General features: G+C 38.0%; 2 protein-coding genes across 2 annotated transcripts in view; both read right to left on the reverse strand.

Annotated features, from left to right (window-relative positions):
- Nucleotides 1-21,051, reverse strand: part of LOC125315205 — a 206,594-nt gene that overhangs the window by 142,387 nt on the left and 43,156 nt on the right. The window lies entirely within an intron of this gene.
- The window catches only part of LOC115733737 (probable disease resistance protein At4g27220), a 191,802-nt gene that overhangs the window by 5,061 nt on the left and 165,690 nt on the right, over nucleotides 1-21,051 (reverse strand). The window contains exon 3 of the mRNA XM_048278502.1: nucleotides 696-3,583. Within this exon, the coding sequence (XP_048134459.1) occupies nucleotides 696-3,566 (2,871 nt within the window). The 5' untranslated portion in view covers nucleotides 3,567-3,583. The remainder of the gene's footprint in view (nucleotides 1-695; nucleotides 3,584-21,051) is intronic.

The raw sequence follows: 21,051 nt of genomic DNA on the forward strand, positions 1-21,051 counted from the left end.
TACTTGCTTCTCTTACTAACAATAACCAATTTAACAGCTTACCCACTACACTAAAAAAAATTTAAACAATTAATTAATTTCCACCTATTTTCTACATGTGATTTTTTTACAATGACTTGAAAATTTCCAATATAAATAAAGAAAAATGAGGAAAAAAACGCAATGAAGATTTATGTTTGTTATGCCGAAAGTGCTTACATATATCTATATCTATTATCTGCTTTGCATGTATGAACATGCATGTAATTGTGTACATTTATACTTGTAGGACTTATGCAATGACTAAGTGCTTATTGAAACACACGATAGGGAAAAGACGTGCATCAATTAGATTAGCATCGTTGCTACTATTTGAAAACCCAATCCCCTTGCCATTCTTCGCATTGATTTTTACCTAAGTCATCTAAATATCAGATTTTTTTTTTTTAACTTGCCACATGTAAGCTGAAAATTACTCAAGCCCTATCACATTCTAAATTTACATGGATTTCATTCTATTAGCTGGACTTCTACGCAATGAAGAGTAACAGAAGATTGCTTCATGCAACTACAGAGAAGGCATGACCGAGATAAGGTAACTAGGCAGAAAATGAACCGAAAAAAAAAAGAAGAGTAAGGATAATAATCTATGTCACATCTAATTAGCAAATGAACAAAAGATCAACAAATACTAGACTGTTTTGATAGAAAGTTACCTGTTGCCCGTTGAAGAATGCAATTTGAGGACCAACTTGGTCATTTGATGTACTACTTGAAGGAGCCGTCCCGTCGGAGACAAAATTTTTTATATTTGGCAAGTCACGCAATTCCAATACCCGCAAATTTGGCAACTCAAGTTTTCCACAATCATCAACTTCTACAATCTCCCGCATTAAGTGGCACTCAACAACTCGCATCTCTTCAAGCTGTGGAAGTTCTCTCAACAATGAAAGAGGAAACAAAACTTCCATCTTGTTGCAGTTTTCAACTCGTACTACCTTTAATGCATCGAAGGAATTGGAGGAGATATGGTTGTTGCATATCTTCTCCAAGTTGATGAGGTTATCGAGAAGTAACGACTCCAACATCTTAAACTCCGTATGTGATGGAGATTGGAGGACGTAATGGACGGAGGAACTATTCTTGACTTGTAGGTGCTTTAATTTCGAAAAGCCTTTTTGGGATAACACGCAAATAGTCTGCTCAATTCCATTTAATCCGCCTAAAAAGAGATCATCAGTTTTGCCTAATAAAGTTTGTATGCATCCTTTCTGAAGAATATTGCTTATTGGATCCAACGAAAGCTCCAATATGCTCGATCCAATGCGAATTCGCTGGTGTGGCACATCACCTATCCGGATTTGGTACTTGGTTAGTTTCTCAACGTTTAGATCCTCCGGGAGCACACTTGGATCCACAATGGACACATGCAAAGTATAGAGATTCTTCAATTTGTTCAACTCAATGAGCCTGGCATTAGTTGGCGGAGTTTGCTCAACGGCATTCCAACGATCAAAGCTATTCTTCATATACAACTCCTCCAATTTCGTCAAGCTTTCAAGCACACCCGGTTCAATTATCTCAAGTCGTGAGCAATTGTCTAAGTCTAGCAACTTCAGCTGTACCAATTGTCCGATTTCTTTTGGCAATCGTTGAATATTGGAGTTGACAAAGCTGAGAATATGCAGCCCTTTTAGCTCGCCAATCATGGCTACATCTTGTAACGAACAACCATCTAGACAGAGAGTGTGTAAGTTCTCCAAGGACTGAAACGGCGAAGGTGAACGACCGAGACGAACCCGAGAAAGATGTAAGACCATGAGTTTTCTCATGGAGTTGAAATAAGAATCCGAGACCTTAAGAGGTTCATTGTTTGTGAACAACAAAAAGATCCGCATTTCAGGGCAATCTAACTCTTCAGGAAGCTCCTTCATGTCGACGTAGGGAAAGCATATTGCCCTACAACTTTTGAGCTTGTCCTCCGACCATTCTGTTAACAACTTATCTTTCTCTTTCAAAACGAGAAGAGGATGATCTCTTGAAGCGACCGAGGCAACAAACTCACGAACCAAGTCGTGTATCTTGAAACCATAAACATTTTCATCCTCTAACAGAAGGGAGGAGTCTTGAAGAGCACGAATCCCTGATCTCAAACTCTCTCTAGCTTCTTCCATGTTGTCATCTTCTTGAAAGAGCCCCCAACCCACAGCGTACCTCACCAAGTTTTCGAAAGAGGGCTTAGAGGTGCCATAAGTAACACAGAGCGCTAACAATGACTTCTCCGAGTCTTTTAAGTTGTTATAACTCAATTGCAACCTCTCATTTATCACCTCACCGATTCCTTCGTTTTTAGACAGCTTAATTTGCTTCAAAGCAATCTTACAGTCAGATAACTCAGCACGTTTAAAAACTTTCGCCATATGGACAATTAGGAAAGGCAAACCTGCACATTTGTGGAGGGCTTCATCCACAAAGGATTTGAACCCGTCATCATGAACTTTGTCTCCCACCAGCCTCTCAAACAAACTTTTTGCCTCTTCCTTCTTCAGCTCACCAAGGGGGAAGTCCTTGTCGCAGCCCATTTCAGTTCGCAAAACATCACGTTCTCTTGACGTCAACAACAACTTGCACCCTATGACCTTGTTGTCATGTCCGCAAGGAATACCGACTGATTTCAAGTCCAACCCCTTCCACAGGTTATCCAGTATTATGAGCACCTTCTTGTTCTTCCTCTCCTCGTCTTTCAACCTCTCGTGCAGAAGTTTCGCTCGCCCGCTGGTAGTCTCTTTGTTCTTAATGTCAATAAGGCCCAAGGCGTCCGCAATCTCTCCTTGAATGGTCTTGATGTCTGGATTTTGCGACACGTCGGCCTTAGCGACCCAATCAAACGACTTCTCTTCGCTTATTTGCCTTTCAGCATCCACCAAAACGGTGGACTTGCCAACCCCGCCCATCCCGTAAACCCCGACCGCACTGTTGTTGTTATCAGCAAGAGCGTCCATGATGTCCCTTATGATCTGAGCTCTGGATTCGAAGACACCATCGTCCTTAATAGCAGTAGAGGCAGAAGAAGCAGAGGCCGTCGCAGTGGTCGACTGCATGACTTCTTTGCTCTCTCTCCTGCCCGGAGTTGGAGCAGTGACATTCCCCGGAGCAGGAAGGCTGAAGGAGATGTCATTCAGTTCCTTGAATTTACTGCATTTTCCAGTTAGTTGCCGGAGGGCCTCCGTCTTTTTCTTGGCCTTCCTGCTGAACTGATAGCGACAAACGGGGTCGGGAAGAGTCCCGCGGCAGCAACTCTTGCTCGTCCCTTCAAATTTGCCCGACAGGTCTTTCGCCTCTTCCAAGGCCATCTCAGCACTTGCCTGCCACTCCGTGAAGCCACTGTTGAAAATCCGAAGATTGTTTCTGGCCACTTCCGCAAGAATGTGGACCCTCTGAGACTCGTTTGCCAGCTTCTGGACTTCCTCCTGAAGACCGTTGGCGTAGCTCTTGGAGGAGATCACATATCCGAATTGACGCTTGATGGGAACAACTACCCACTTCAAGACATCCCACGCAATAGAAACGGCAGAATCGATCGACATTTTTGCTTGATTTTTTTTTCCCGAGAAAGAAAGAGCGATAAAACGGGGAGACCGGGAGAGAGATAGAATGAAGAGAAAGAGAAGCAGGTAGTGAAGAAGAAGAAGGATGGCTTGGCTGAGGAGAAGAAAGAGCGAAACAGAGCAAGAATGATTGAGAGATGAAGAAGGGAAAAAGATTTTGAGTGCAGAAAAGGACGACGAATCAATGGGTGAGCTTCAGTTCTGGAGATCCAACGATTTAAAATAAAAGAAAGACCGCAGTGGGTCCCATCTGTCAAGACACCAACGTGGACTTGCAAGCCATATGTGAAACGTTGACGTGAGTGCGATGATTTTCAAATCACAGCTTGAGGGCCAAACTATTTTAGGAACATTCATTCAAGCTTCTCGGAAAGTCGACATGGCATGGCACTTATTATTTCAAAAATTTATGGCACTGAAATAATTTTTGAAAAAATTATATACCATTCGAGTGATCAGAAAAAAAAATTATAATTCTCAAGTGAGTACCATACATAAATCATGGCACTTAGTGATCCAAAAAAAAATTATGATACCTAAGTGATCGTCGTACGAAAATTATAATGTATTTATCTCCCATTTGATTATTTCTCATCGATGTCTAAGTCTCCTTCCTTTCCTCCACTGTTAAGTGGTCATGTAATTAGATGTTGACCGTCAGGTGACAACATGTCTTGACCTCTCATGTATCATATTCCAAACTTTTAAAGGTTTATTAACAGAAAGCACCTCAAATCAATCCTTCAAGTGAAAAAAAAAAAAATCAGCTCAGAAGGAAAAATTGAAGTTGTTTAATTATTTTGCCAACCGTAAGTGTTAGATTAGAATATGTGAAATTACTCCTTAATCTGTATATCCATTATGACTATTCGAAAAGGTTATGCCTAATTTTTAAAAATAATGTTATGACTAATTAAAGTCATCAGGGACGTTCACTTGGTAATTAAGTTGATAAGGACCTTTTACATAGTAACTACCTAATATATGGAGAATAAGTGCACATACTAGAAAAAAAAAATTACCATGTGAAGTTAGCATTCTCCTAATGTACGCAATTGTTTTCGCTACAATCTAGGGCCATAGGTGTGGAGATTAAGCCGGTGAAATATTCTGTAAAATCAGTTAAGCTTAGGCCCATGTGTAGGTGACTCTAACCCAAAACAACATGCACGCAATTTGTGGGATTCAAACGAACGATTCCCTAGTTCAGAGCTGAAACTTTTGCAATGCCTCAACCAATTGCACCGATCCTAGAGTTAAGTAAGCATGACACTTTTTTAGTAACGAGCAATTTTACTTTACATTCCGTAACACTTCTTAAGAAAATGATTATGTCAACATAAAAATTACGGTATTACAAATATTCAATAATTGTATGAGAGAGATGCTCAGTAAGTATAATGTTAAAGTAATAGTAGCATATGATGGGTATTCATCATATTGGCCTTGGATATAGTTGAACGTTAGCTGGCCAAATTTCTATGCGCCTATTAGTCTCACATGACAAACATGCCCATCAAAATTGTTTTTTTTTTTTGGTCCAAACAAAATTGTTAGGTTGGAAATGTCAATTTACCCCCAATTGGGAAGATGCATTATCACCGCTCGAAAGCATTTTGACTAAGTCAAAACAATAAAAGTCATGAGGCACATATTTCTTTGTAATTAGCTTGATAAGTATAACCTAGTTTGTAATGCATAAAATTCAATTTTCTCGTTGTATCGAGGAAAACCAAAAACCCCTTTGTGGTTGGTCAGTACATCCTCAAGTACTTTTTTTATATTTTAAGAGGGGCTTCCATCATCAACTAATCTAACCATAAAATTAGATGTTTGACGTTGAAAAGCAATCCGTACCGATCAATTTCTAATACGTTGATAAGATTGTGTATTACTCTAAATGTGTGCTACTTGTAATTGGTAAATGTATCTATTATAGGGGTAAATGACTTTCATATATGGTAAAACTTTCATATGTTGTAAAGACATTCGTTAATGGCAAAAATATGTTATTTTTAGTGCTATTTTTGTTTTATCATGGCAATATCAACAAAAATCAATCAACCAAACCAAATAAAGATTAACCAAAATAAAAGAAAAAAAGATAATAAAATATATTAATTTAGATTATTTTCATTTCACGAAAAATGAATGATTTCTTATAAAAATGAATGAATGAAGAATGCATTTTATCTTTCACGAAAATATCCATATATAAATTATTGTCGATAATAAGAATATTTTTAATTAGCTAATTATTTTAAGCTATATAAATAATCATATTTTAAAACATATTTTTCAAATTTTTTATTTTCTGTGAAATAAAAAGAGCCCCTAGTTTTTTTTTTTGGTCCAATAAAAAAAAAAAAGAGCCCCTAGTTGAAAAACATATTTTGGGGCAGTTTTAATGGTGAAACCAATGGAGGCAGTAGGTTAGGCTCAAATTCCTGCCAGGACAAATAAAATTCAAGAGAGACAGAGAAAATATTGGGTACCCAGGGGGTGCCGCCGCTTTTTTACCCACGTCCACTCACGGAAGGACACGTGTCTATAGGCCCACAATTCAAAATTTTTAGAAAACTCTTCCCCCACTCACTTTCCTTTTTCCGTAAACACCCCTTTCTCTTTCGTTCAAAAACACAGGCCGAGATCCTCGTGCTTTATGCAACTCGGTCATTTTGTTTCACATTCACTCACGCCTGCGACGACGCCCTGCTCTCTCATCGACGAACCACGCTGCCCTTTCGCCGTCGCCTCCGATGAATCACCAAGCGACCCAAGAAGAAGCCCTAAAAAAACTGGGAAAAAGCGTCTTCCCAGATCATTGTCGCCGACACACCTTAGAGATAGAGAGAGACAGGGAAGAGACCCGTGTGCGGTTTTTCTATTATTTTTTTCTAAATGGCTCGTGAAAGAAGAAAACGCAATAATTCAGAGATCTTTTCTTTAATTGTTGTTGCCTCTATTCATATTTCCGCTGCGATTCGATTCTGGGGTTATATGGGTGATGGAAGTCGGTCTTTCCTTCACACCAAGATATCGGCCTCGGTGACCGGCCGGCGATGGATTAGTCGACGGACGCCGAGATCTTGGCGCGGGGGAGGAAAGCGGTGGCGTGCTGGAGATCGAGCATCTCGCCGTGGAGCTTGTCTGGTTCGGCATCGATGAGGACCAGCTCGTCGGCGGGATCGTGGGCAAGCAAGGCCGACGACGAAGAAAGGGGAGTGGGGGGGTCGTGGGTGAGGAAGAGGGGAAGAAGAAAGAGGGAGGGGTGTATTTGAAAAAGGAAAGTGAATTGAGAGGAGTCCTCAAAAAATTTGAATTGTGGGTCATCAGACACGTGTCCTTCTGTGAGTGGACGTGGGTAAAAATGCGGTGGCATCCCTGGGTACCCGATATTTTCTCAGAAGAATACAGTTGAAGTTCAAAAAGGTTTACTGAATGGTAGCAAACTACTCCACGTCGTCACTGGGCCAAAATAGAATTTAAAGAAATATGGCTGTCACTGTTAGTCGGTAGATGACTATAGTTTGACTATTGGGTGAAACTAAGTCTCTGATTTTTCTCGTGTTTGTCTTCAAAGGCTGCAATGAAGTCACTTCATTCAAGTGTATGCCAGCTGGGGACGACTACAATAGTCATGACGTTGATGTGATGTGACCTTAGTCCAGACCCCACATGTCCCCCATATCTTTATCTGCCCTGTACTATGGCTTAAATTAGCAATATTTATTCACTCTTTCGAGCTCTGCCCGAGGTCTCTTCTTCGAAATTTGGATGTTACGATTTTCTTTGACAACTGCCCTTTTTTGGTGTGATAAAAAGTAGCCTCGTTCTCTTAAAAAAAAAAAACTCTCAACTTTAGATTAAATCCTCAACTCGTTCCGAACTTCTTCTTTTTTATCTCAGAAAAATCCTCAACTTTAGATTCAATTTTAAATCTATTCTAAATTTTTTTATCTCAAAAAATACCCTAAACTTTAATATCAGTTTCGAATTTATCCCGAACTTTTTTATCTAAGAAAAAAAATCATCGATTTTTACTCTAGTATCAATTCTGCCATATTAGCCCTTTGTCCAAAAATTGCTGTTAGTCATCTATAATTTTCTTATTATAGAACGGCTTAATTTTGGAGGACTTCTTTACTGGGGTAGAATTATTATCTACATGAAAATGTCATGTCCGCCCGTCCGTATTTATCATCCTATTACTTTGCTAATGCGAATTTTTTTATCGATGCAAAATGTCACGTCAAATTGGGACGGGATCACTAAGTATACATTGCAAACTTGTGATTTTTTAGATAAAATAAAATTCGAAATAGATTTGAGATTGCACTTAAAATTTTGGTTTTTTTAAGAGAAAAATTAAGTTCGAGGCAATGGTAAAGTGAAGATGGACGTACGCATAGTGATACAAAGTATAACTTGGCCCTTGGTGTCAGATGCCAGTTGCACCAGCGCCGACTTGAAGTGTTTTTCACGCTCTGCCTCTGCAGTGCATAGTAATGGTGGGACAGAATCATGACTTTTCTCTAAACCCCAAGCCTTCACTGTAAGGGTCTAACTCCTGATTTCTTGGAATAAGGGGGCTCCAATAACGTGTGCTATTTTTTAATAAAGGGCGATAGAAAGACGTACATGACGAGTCTTTATACCTAAACATTATTTTTTCTTTTCCTAGTGAGTCACATTTTGTTTATTAAAATATCGAGAATTTTTAGATTTTTTGGTGATAGAAACACAACTTTTTTTTATTGATAGCTAGTATCAGATATCCAACAATTTAGAGCCTTAGCAAAGAGTCAGACCATGAGAAATGAAAAAGGAGATTGGTACAGACTATGGAGCTTAGTTTATGACTTCATTATACACTAGTCAATTTCTTGAGTATTGGAATGGATGATTTTCGGTATTATTGTCCCTTTAATGGACCGGTCACCATCATCAATGTCCATATCTCCGTCCTTTCTCCCATTACTAATGGACATGCATTGATGATATATATCCATCCTTTCATCCTTTCCCACCGCTAATGTACTAATCATAATCCATCCTTTCTTCTATGGTTAATAGAAAAATATTGATTAGGTACCAATCCTAGACCTGCTCATTGCGCAGGTCAATGAGATCATATTCAAAATATAGAAGCAACGTCATAATTAAAACAATTGTTAGATTAGAATGTCAATTGTTACTATTGCGTTAGACGTAACTTCAATTAGAATTGATAGATCAGAATTTTTATTGAATATTGCTACTCCATACTTGATAAAGTTAATAAGGAAATCGATTGTGAACCATGACATTGCTTCGTAGTCCCTCATTCTAATTCTAGTTATCACAAATGCTTGGGTCTGTTTAGAGTTTTTACTTCTAAGATTCATGTTCCAAATGTTGCAATTTTTTATGCTTTCAAAACCATACAATTATTCACAAGTAGGTTTATATGTTTTTTCATAATCTATAAAACCTAAAAAGTCTAAACATATAGAACAAGTCAACTATAGAAGTCCGCCAAAAATGATGATGGAATCTTTTCAGAATCACTCTTGCATATTCCGAGTTCATGACAATCATTCTGAACAACATTGTCAATATGAATATGAATATAAATCTTTTCAGAAGTGTGTTCATGAACGGATACTTTCAAAAGTGCCCGAGTTGTTTAGATTCACCTACTTACTTAGAGAATTCTCAAGTTTTGTATGAGGTGTTGTAAGAGTGATCGAGAGGATCATCTCTCGTAACCTCTATTGATTCATTCTAGTAGAATCCAGCCAATCGATTGTTATCGTGGGAGAGTGGACGTAGGCTTAACAACGGAACCACTATAAATTTAGCGTGCAATCTCTCTTTCTCTAAGCTCTTAATATTTTGTTAGACCGCATGCACGTTGTTTCACTATTCTCATTCTAATTGGACTTGAAACTGTTTAATTCGGCATTAAGTTTCATTTTTGTTCAAAAGCACCCATTCACCCCCCTCTAGGTGTTATTGCTAAAGGGTTTTATCGGAACCGAATTAGACGATCACACAGAGAATCAAGAAAAATTAGAATGACACACGAGATTACTCGGGTTCACCCCAAGATTAGGGCTATGTCCCGCAAAGAGATTTCACTATATTTTTCGATTTACAGCCAATTTAACTAATACAATGATAAAACCGAGCAAAATATATATGCTCCAAAAACGGGCTAAAAAACCTAAAACCTCTTAATTCCAGCCATACAAAGGCGGAACCCCGTCGGGAGGCGCGCGCCCGAACCCCCACCCGGCGGATCGGGCAGCAGGACACCCGTGTCGGGGGCACGCGCCCCGAACCCCGTATCTCGCGCACGGGGGTCACATGTTGTTGGGTAACACTTCGGTTTCCCTAAGCTCACGTTGGTGTATCCGATGTGAGAAACAAGGGTCCCCGAAGCATTCGCCAACTCCAACAATTGCTAGATACAACAAACACAAGGTGAGCATTCGCATTCCAAATGTATTTAACAACTTCAATAGAAAATGTAAATAATTAACTTCAAGTATGAACAAAGGCACCGTAGGCTAAAACTAACATTTGGAATAATATACGATAAATATATTCTTAGACCCGCGCAACGAACATGCCAGAGTAGTGAGTGACGGTGGGTCTCTCAAGTAGTTTACAAATTGTAGTTTGATTATTGAAAACGAGACGATATCCCTTTGACAAGTCCATCGTCTGCAATCATCTCAACAACTTGAGTCACCGACCGCTTTCACCTACATGAAAAAAAAAAAAAAGTTACGAAAATTAATTAACTTAATGTATGAACAATGGGAAAATCCATTAAAACTAACATTCAGAATAATCCATAAAAAATATATTCTTAGACCCGTGCAATTTATGAATATCTTGCTACTTCTATATTAACTTCATCTACAAATTATCACTAACTGTATTTTCTAATCAATAGGGAGAAAAGATGGCCACGTCCCCGACATACAAGTTTGATAGTTTCACATGAACTTCATCTGGTCCTACTACTCATGAGTGAGTGCGTGGTACCGAATGATATTGTTCCTCACGTGATTCCATTTGTCATAACAGTGAATTATGAATCTTCTTACTTAGTAGCACATTTGCTATGCTTAAACTTTTCGTTGTTTGTCGAACCCTACTTCGGTTTCTATTCCTTTGTGCCTTTTTAGGTCTTTTTTTTCCCTATTATGCTTTGAGATTCATTATAATAATAGTAAAAAAGAAACACGAAAGATTACCTTGTCCATCTCCCGATTCCAAGAATTAGCTTTTGGAAGAAACACTTCTGCCAAGTGCCTGGAGGTGCTTTTCCATATACCAAAGAGTATGATTTGCCTTTTCATTGTACCAAAGAGCACAAATATACACTATGAATCATTTACATTAAGGGCTTGTCTGAAAATCAAATGCCGCCATATATAAATTAACAGAACCAATTATAGTTTTCATTACAGATGTAATTAGATTGCAAATGCACAGATGCCAATACTTTTGTCTTGGCCGCATGCCGCCACAAGATTTAATTCACGTATTGCTAGGTGACCCTGTGCGCCAATTCGGGTTATGACGTAACAAAAGGGCCTTCCTCCTTTGATACCCACGGAAATAAAGGTAAATCAAGCATCCTGTTTACCATTTTATAGAAGGAAACTCTTTGTCAAAAAGTAAAGAGTCGCACCTATTTTTCCTGTTTGTGCCTTGTACCAAGGCAAAAAAGCACATGTGGACCCTTGGAATTTCCATAGTACTTAAGAAAAATACATAATTTTGATAAGTATAGATAAACGATTGTGATAAATAACATATGTAATTTCTTTCGTACTATTAGTACTTCCATTGATATTTGTATGTGGGTGCTTGCCTAAACCAAAACCGGGCGACGATTAAAGCTCGAAATGCATATAAAATCTTCAATGACTGATTGCAATATCTAGTCGATAAGACAATGCTAGCATTCAGCAAGAGCGTGGTGAATTAGGACTTCTCACGCTACTAAATGTTGCAAATCAAAACACTTGTATTTTATTTGATCTCATGTGGGACTCATAACATTCAAAATTTGCGATTAACCGAGATAAACTAAAATTTATCAGCTGAGCATGATCATTCATACTAGCAATCCAACGGTTCAGAACCTTAACAAAGACCATAAATCACAAGAAAGAAAAAGGAGATGAGTATGAATTATGCAGCTCGATCATCTCACCTTAGTTAATTCCTTGGGAAGCTGAAAACTTGGCAGCACACTGCTCCAAGTCGTCACCAGCCAAGCGTGAAATTAAAAAATGACCGTTCTCGGTCTTCTCAATTAGGACAACAATTGCCGACTTAAACTGAATTCTTTGCTTGATTTCTTCCCATAATATTATTTCAATTGAAATCCCATCAACCGGGTCAAAGAATATAATAAAAAATGACTACCCGCTGTTAAAGTAAGAAAATGATTCGACTTGGATTATCGCTTGTTTAATAAGTCATTTTTATTGTCTATCATTATTCATAAAACAAAGTGTAATTAAGAGAACAAGTGGAAAAGGACAGGCCACACCCACCCACGCACGTTGTACAGTCTGTCATCATCGATACAACAAATGTAATCAATAAAGAGACCAAACGGGCAAGACCAGGCCACATTGACGTGACATGTATATCACTAGAATTCTAAAAACCATTCGAAATGAATTTAAGACGTCAAAACTCAACTCTATGTGGGTCTTTATGGATTTGTGTCATATCCATATTCAACCCATTTTGAGTTTAATAAAACGAGCAAAACAATACATTGCCACTATAATGGCGAAGATTCCTTTTGGTGCCTCCCAATACTGTCGAATTTAAAGTTGAAGATGGTAATGAGAATATGATTCGCTAGGTTATGCAGTAATTGTCTTATTGTTCATTTAATTGACAGTCACCATTCCCATTATCCGAGTCTCCGGATCCTTTCGTTCATCTCTAATGAACAAACATTGGCAGGTGCTAGTTTCAAACTCCCTCCTTGTGCAGGTCAATGAGATCATAATAAAACGTAAGAAGTAACATTATATTTAAGCTTATTGAACAGGAAAAAAAATTGATGTTTAAGTTTCAAAATGGTATACATATCGAAACAGTTCTCAAAAATAAAATGGCTGCATTTTTTTTCTATATTTTGGATAGCAATTTCTGTTAATATTCTACTTAATAACACAAATAGTTCATGAACTTTGATTTAATGTGCAATGTAGTTCCTAAACTTTAACCCATTGTATAATGTGGTTTATAAACTTTTAGTTTGATCAAGATGGTCCTTGAACTTTTGGAACATGTTCAATTTAGTCCTTGAATTAAAAAAAGATGTTCAATATAGTCCTTTCATTGATTCAAGTTTAGGGACAAAGTTGAACATGTTTTAAAAGATCGTAGACCATATTGCTCAAGTTAAACTTTCAAGGACTACATTGTATATTGAGTTAAAGTTCAGGAATTATATTGGTCAAATTAAAATTTCAGGGACTATATTACATATTTCATTTAAAATAAATTTAAAAATAAGCTTAAAAGTTTAACAAAAAAAAAAAAACTTCATATACAATTACCGCCAACTAATATTTTTAATCAATAAATTGACAAGACCCTTAAGTCACCAACATACAAGTTTGCCAGCTCTTTCAAGAGGAGTAAGTGACCTTGGGACACTCAAATAGTTGGCAAATTGGGGTTCGACTACTCCTGCTATGTATTTTCAATATTTTTAATATTACTATTTACGTGATTCCACCTGTCATTGACCGTGAAATGTGGATCTACTTATTTAGTAGCACATTTAATTTTCATCTTGGGTACATGCCTTGCACGAGATTTGATTCACTTATTATTAGGTGACCATGCTGGATTATGATGTTAAAAAAAAAGGTGTCATCCTCCTTTCATACTAAAAAAAATAAAGGTAAATAAGGCATGAAGACGAAAGATGCCAGTTGTATTAGCTGTCACTTGAGGCCTTTTTCAAACTCTTCCTCTGCAGGGAATCCTTGGGAAGCACAAAACAATGTGGACTTACAAACAATGGAGTAATACAAAACTTTATTAGGTACTAGCCCTAATGTTGTCCGAGTCACCATCTTTACTATATAGAGATGGATGATTATTTGCATTTTTCTTTATATTCATTGACTAGGTATCCATCCTTCCTCCACTATTCATAGCCAAACAATTAATAAACAAACATTGATTAGGTAAGCCATCACTTCCTCCGTGTTTAATGGACAAACACTGATTAGGTACCCGTCCTGAATCCGCTGGTTGTGTTGGTCAATAAAATAACCTATAAAATATATGATAAGTTATAACTAAGCTACTCGCTACGTTAGAATGTTAATTACAATTGTTAGACTAGAACTGCTAAGGAAATTAAACTTTTTCCTAACATTGCTCCATGGTCTCTCATTTTGATTGTAGTTATCCTTTTTCTTTTTCATTACTAATCAACCTAAACTATATCTTCGCTCTTATTTATTGTGGGGGAGAGCAAAACGCAGAAAAATGTATTTAGTGTAAGTGCAACCGAATAGAACTAGAAGTTGAAAAATGTGATGATGGAACGCGGCATGGAATCTTTTCGGAACCCTCTTGCATGTGCCTATTTTATGACAATAATTTTTTAAAAAAAGGTTATTAAAATCCATGTTAATTATTGCCGAGAGCTGCTGTGCCACATGAATCTCGTTAAAAGTAAATATTTTCACAAAGGAAGTCGCTTAGCCTAACGGTCCGATAAGTACGTTAGTTATTTCTAACCACACGATCTCCCAATCAATGAGTATTTTATGCAAAACACGTGGTGATAGTGTGTGAACCTACGGTTTAGATTGTACTATCTCTGACAGTATTATCGGGAAAACATTTCTCTTTCACAAATTACAAAGGCATTTTTCATGTAGGTCCCACATCGTTGGCTAAAAGTCATACATGGATGGCTTAGTATTTACTAACTAATAGGAAGCTTGTCGAGTTTAGCTGCTTTCAAGTTCCATTAATTTGCTATCATCTTTAGGAAAATATTTTTTTAAATCACTCATTTTTTGCAAAACGGACGAAGCCTTACTCGTGTCTTAATCCTACTACATAACATTATATGGTTTGATAGAATGATCAGATTAAATTACAGCTGTGGCATAGTATAGTTAGAGCCCGTTATACACTTCTCCTTCTAACTCCTGCAAGAGAATGACAAAAAGTAGATGAACATGAGATCTGATCCGAATAGTGATTCTGAACACCCTTCTCAAACAAACATACAGGCCATACACACGGCTCCTCTAATTTGTGCATTCCCACTTTGTTTTTCTTTAACTTCTCGCATTACTAACATATAACAAAAGGCCATAAACTCACAAAGTTACCAACACTTGCATCTCATGCCCGAGTTTCTCCTCCTCCACCATCTCCTCTGCTATTTACAAACATTGATTAGGTACTAGACCTAGACCTGCTTCTTGTGCGGTTCAATAAAATCACATATGAGATATAGAAGTAAATTATTATTAAACTAGTTGTCAGATTAGACTGTCGACTGCAATTGTTACATTGGATGTAACTAATTACAATTGGAATTGTTAGATAAGTACTCCCAAGGAAATTAAACTTTTTCCTGCTCTTTATTCGCATTTTACACCAGTTTGCTTTCTTGAATACTGCTATTCTATACATGACAAAAATTAGTAAGGAAAACGATTGTGAGCCACAACTGACATTGCTTTGTTGTCGCTCTTTCTGATTCTAGTTGGCACAAATGCTTGGGACCGTTTGGACTCTTTTACTTCTAACACTTATTTTCCAAATATTGCAGTAGCTTTCAAAACTATATGATTTTGATAACTAGAGTTATATGCTTTTTCATAATTTATAAAACCTAATTATTTTCATTTTGCAATCTTTTTTAGGAAGGCAAAATGCAGAAAAAAGGTAATTAAAAAGTGTGACAAATAGAACAAGTTAACTATATAAGGCGTAAGGCCAAAAATAAAACAAAAACTATGTAAGGCGACTTTGACCAAAAAAAAAAAAGCTATAGAAGGCGACAAAAACAATAATGGAGCGTCGTATGGGATCTTTTTATAATCCCTCTCGCATATTCCTAGTTCATGACAATAATTTCGAAGAACTTTATTAAAATGAATATAGATCTACGGGAAAAAAAATGACTAAGAAGAGACTTGGACAATAAAGAAATCTTGTTGAAAGTGGTATTTCACAAGTTACAGAAGTTGTTTCCATCTGGGCCGCAACGTGCTACTGTTGACAATTTCATTGACCAAAACTCGTGAATCGTTGGCTCAATAATTATAAAAAAGAACACCATAAATGTCAAAAGTTGTGTACGTCGCTCATTTTAGTATTAAAAGTTTTTGTCGGATCACTTAAGTGCCAAAAAAAAAAACTATTTTTTAAGTGCCTCCGACGAGATATGTCAGCCAAAATTAATACGTGGCATTTATAATCAAATTTCTAATATGAAGGGATGTTTTTTAAAATTAAGTCCATGTGAACTTCTAAATTTAAAAAATACAAAATAAATTTTAAAAAATTAGATTTAAAATTAAGGTATTTTTTTTACAAATACAATTTTCATTTAAAATAAATTTAAAACTAAGCTTAAAATTTTAAAAGTAAACTCCATATATAGCTACCGCCAACTAATGTTTTTAAGCAATAAATTGATAAGACTGTTACGTCATCAACATAAAATTTTTTATTTTTTTTTGTTCGAAAGGCCAACATACAAGTTTGCCAGCTCTTTCAAGAGGCATAAGTAGAGGTGGCCGGTTCGACGGAACCAAGTGGTTCCGGTTCCTAAAAAGGTGAAACCGCCGATTCCGGGCCGGTTCCGGTTTCGGTTTGGAACCGCCGATTCCAAGCCCCAATTGCTCTTTTTACTCGGCCTCCTTCCTTTTTTTTTTTTTTTAAAACCAAGTCGGAACCAGCGGTTCCGGGTTGGAACCGTGGGCCCGGTCAACGGGCCGGTTCCGGGCCCACGGGTCCATTTGGCCACCTCTAGGCGTAAGTGACCTTTGGACTCTCAAATAGTTGGCAAAGTGGGGTTTGACTACTCTAGCGATGTATTTTCAATATTGCTATTCATATGATTCCATCTGTCATTGATCGTGAAATGTGGATCTACTTATTTGGTGGCACATTTAATTTTCGTCTTGGGTACATGCCTTGCACGAGATTTGATTCGCTTATTGTTAGGTGACCATGTGCACCTAGCTGGATTATGATGTTAAAAAAAGGGGGTCAATCCTCCTTTGATGCCCAAACAAATAAAGGTAAATGACGCATGAAGACGAAAGAGAAGGACATATTTGTCTAAGAGATCCAAGTGGGCCAGAAACCTAAATGAAGATACCTTGAAATTAAAGTTGGACTGTCATCTTAATTAGGTTTTAATCATAAGCCCAATTCATTTTAGGAACTCTGAAATGTGGGTCAGCCCAATTTATTTTAGGTCATCACCGGCACCGAAAGGGGTCCCTAATTGATTGTTATGGTTGATAACCAAGCGGTTGAACCCTATTACAATACATTTCGGATAAATTTAGAACTTATCTTAAAATTGAGATACAAATTTTAATTAAGTATATATGGAAACTACTAATATCTTATGAATATTAATATTAATTGTTTCCACGTTAATTTTAATATCTTTCTAGATTTCCATTAGGTCCATAGTTCATGTAAGATATAATTTACACATTCACCGTGGATGACTAATCTGTAGAGTAATTCAGTTGCAAAACTTTACTCCAAAGAAACATGCCCCTCATCCAAGCATCATGAAATTCATTGACCACATCAAATTTACTAGAAAAATTTACCAAGGACATTGAAAAAATTTCGTTGTTCAACTCAAGCAATGGGGATCGGGTCTTTATCAGACTCTTTGGACACGGAGACTAGCGATGTCATCCCTATCAATGAGCTCAAACACACAAATGTCTCTCGCATGCAGACGTGTCTCTCTCACAAATTTGGACCAAATTTACTGCAGAGCCATTGAAAACCAACTCAGGATGGGATCCTTAGCTTTCACCGTCCACAGGCTAAGAAGGATGATGGTGAAAAGCCAAGTCAAAAGAAAACTATGAAAGTGGTTGCAGTTTAAGGTGCATTAGTTGCTAAGGGGTGGACCTAAGAAAGTTGATCAATCAGCCGAAGTTTGTTGCAGGATCATCTACCGTACATCTTCATTTCGTTCTATTCTGCTGAAGTTGCTGGTAAAATGAGTAGCTTACTGTTCAGATTGATACTTGCTTCGTATAGGCAAGGGATGAAGTGAATGGGTAGTGAGGGTGGTACTGGGAGAACATGATCATCTTCCTAGAAGACATCATGTATAAATTAGGGGCTCTGCATCTGGTCTTTGCTGGAAGCAACACCCAATCAAGCATCTATAGCAATGACTAAATCCCTCAGCAGGATTTCATATATGCTTTCGAGACAGAGCAGGAACCACTGTGCATGGAAACAGAGCATGAACATCAGCAAAATGTCAGATTTTTCTAATGAATGATGTGAGTGTACAAGCAATCGTTCGATCGAAGCTTCCCCCAAAATCCATACTTTCAGTCTATGCCATCAGAAGAGAAGATTGAAAAAATTCTCTGTTCTAAGAAATAGGTGCCCGAACATTTTGAATTTAGGGCTTGTGTCTTGATTTTGCTCTTGCTCTCGCACTCCAGTACTCCCTCCATTTCAAAGTCATCTTCTTTTCTAGTTAGGTTTCTCTGTTGTATTCTCATTTGTATATTGAGAATCTTCTTTACTGTGGGATCGAGAAATGATCTCACTACTCGTTGAATACATAAATTCATAGCAACCGCCTGAAAAGAAATGAATCAGTTGAGCGCGCTGCTGCTGCTGCTGCAAAATTACAATGCGTGGGCCGTTCATGGCCTCTTGCTAGAGATCGATATCAGATGGAATTGAGCACATTGCAAATGGTCAAGGTGAGATAAATTATGAGTTAACTGCTAAAAACTAATAGAATGAATTCAGAAAACTAATATACAGAGAGTTTCGCATGGATTAGTTGTGAACTCTGAGAATTTTGTTAGTAAAAATTTGTCTAATCATTTATCGATCATAGTTTGGAATACCAAATTTATCTTGGATAACAACGTTGTCTGGACAGGAATGTTTGACAGCAGGAGAAATGATTGTTAGGATATTAGTGAACTGATGGGAACAACAATTCTTGTTTGAAGCTTATGAAAAGGGGGGCCTGCACGTGTCTGGCAATTGATATAGGTATGCCAAAATTATGTTTTATGCCCTTCCTTCAGACAGCAATATTTCCCATCATGTGATTCACACTTTGTAGTTTATCGTCTGAACAGGGTGACATTGGAGATGGTCAAGATGTCCTTGTGAGGGTACACTCGGAATGCCTCACAGGAGACATATTTGGATCTGCTAGATGCGACTGCGGCAACCAGCTTGCACAGGCAATGCAGCAGATAGAAGCGGCTGGTAGGGGCGTGCTGGTATACCTCAGAGGGCACGAAGGAAGAGGCATAGGTTCGGGGCACAAACTATGTGCCTATAACCTACAGGACGATGGGCGTGACACCGTGGAAGCAAATGTGGAACCCGGGTTGCCCATTGACTTTAGAGAGTATGGAATTGGCGTTCAGGTATTTCTAAGTCAGAAAATATGACGATGTGAGAGGTCCTAAAAAATTTGGCTTCTGAATGAGGTTGGCTCCTGGTCATTGTCATTATATGCTTTGTGGAATAGAGAAGATCAATAAACTAACATCGTCATTCTAAATTTAAAGGTAGATGAATTTCAGTGACTGTTTCAGAAATTGTACATGATGTGTAGGACTATTAGAGGAAGCTGGTGACTAAAGCAGAGCTTCAAATTCTCGTCTTAAAAAGACGAGATTTGATCAGAAGAAAGAATCACTCCATCATCAAACTTTTCATAGCAGATGGTGCTTAACATATTGACTAATACTGCAGATGTTGCACGACCTCGGAGTCAGGACGATGAAGCTGATGACGAACAACCCGTCAAAGTATGTGGGGCTTAAAGGTTACGGCTTGGCAATTGCTTGGAGAGTCCCCCTAGTAACTCCAACAACAGAGGAGAACAAGAGATACTTGGAGACAAAACGCTCCAAGATGGGGCACATCTATGGTGCAGAAGTCAATGGCCGCTTCAGCAATCTCATAAACAAAAACGGCAAGCCAAGTAGTACTGTTTCTTCTGATCTGGCTGTGTTCGACTCATCAGAGCCGCTGGATAGTTCGACTGCTGATGATTTCTTTGGGGGGATACAAGCAAGTTCACTGACGGATGGTATTATTACTTTATTTTTTAAGCCTTAAGGTCAAGAACATTGGGATACCTGCCGACCATGAGTTCAGGAAAATTTACGGCGATTCAGGTTTATAATATTCATAATTGTTCTCTTGATGTCATTCATCCATTTTGTAAGGCAGAATTGATGGATGGCTGGATTTATTCTTTTGAACCTGGATGTATCGATCTCCAGAGACCATTGCAGTTTTCATGAAAACAGAGTTGGTGCAGGACATTCTTTCATTCCTTTTCTGTGACCACCTCAATGGTGACAGATATTACTTGGAGGAATATACTAAAGTCTCTGTTAGATCAACTCTCCAAGCTACGTATGAGTTCGATTTATACTTTTATACTTCGTGTATATGAACACATGTACCCGGAATTTCGGAAGATGCAGTTTCCACTAGTCTCCAGAAAACATCAGAATAAAACTACTTGCAGCAGAAAGGTTTGCTTTCTTTGATCTGATTAACTAAACAAAACATAGTGAAGCAGAGATTTTTCTGCGGGCCTACAAAAGTTCACGCCTGAGTCTCGACATTCTTTCTGAAAATGGAGACTTTGAGTTCAATGTTATCAGTTCTAACAAGCTCGAACACGCAGACATAACACGCAGACATCTCGTTCCTTTAGAGATGTTCCTCTCTGAAACGCGCCAAAACCGGCAGAGAGCTTTCCCGCGCCATGCTGTGGGTAGTACAGAAGCTTCACTAGCCATGATCTGTCTGAATATTTAAGAGTTGCGGTTTGCATGCTTTCATTGACGCGTCCCTTTAGAAAACCGCCTGGGACAGTCTACAGAGTTGATCAACAAAAGATCTATGAGTAACCACATAAAACGTATGATGACTCAAGAAATGTTAGACTAACCTAATAGGCAAGCCCGAATCATATAGGCATACGATGGTCCCTTACAAGATGGTAATAGATGTCATTCCTGTCCAAATTTTGCACATAAGAACAATTATCTCGGGATCTTTTCTTACCACATCATGCTTCAATAGATTACGTGACCGGATAACTACTGTGAAGGAAGGATACTGCGGCTCATATTTGTTGGTTGCTTTGAGAGCCATAGACACCCGAGAACGTTCAGAA

This window comes from Rhodamnia argentea, chromosome 5 (assembly GCF_020921035.1).
Source record: "Rhodamnia argentea isolate NSW1041297 chromosome 5, ASM2092103v1, whole genome shotgun sequence".
Lineage (NCBI taxonomy): Eukaryota > Viridiplantae > Streptophyta > Magnoliopsida > Myrtales > Myrtaceae > Rhodamnia > Rhodamnia argentea.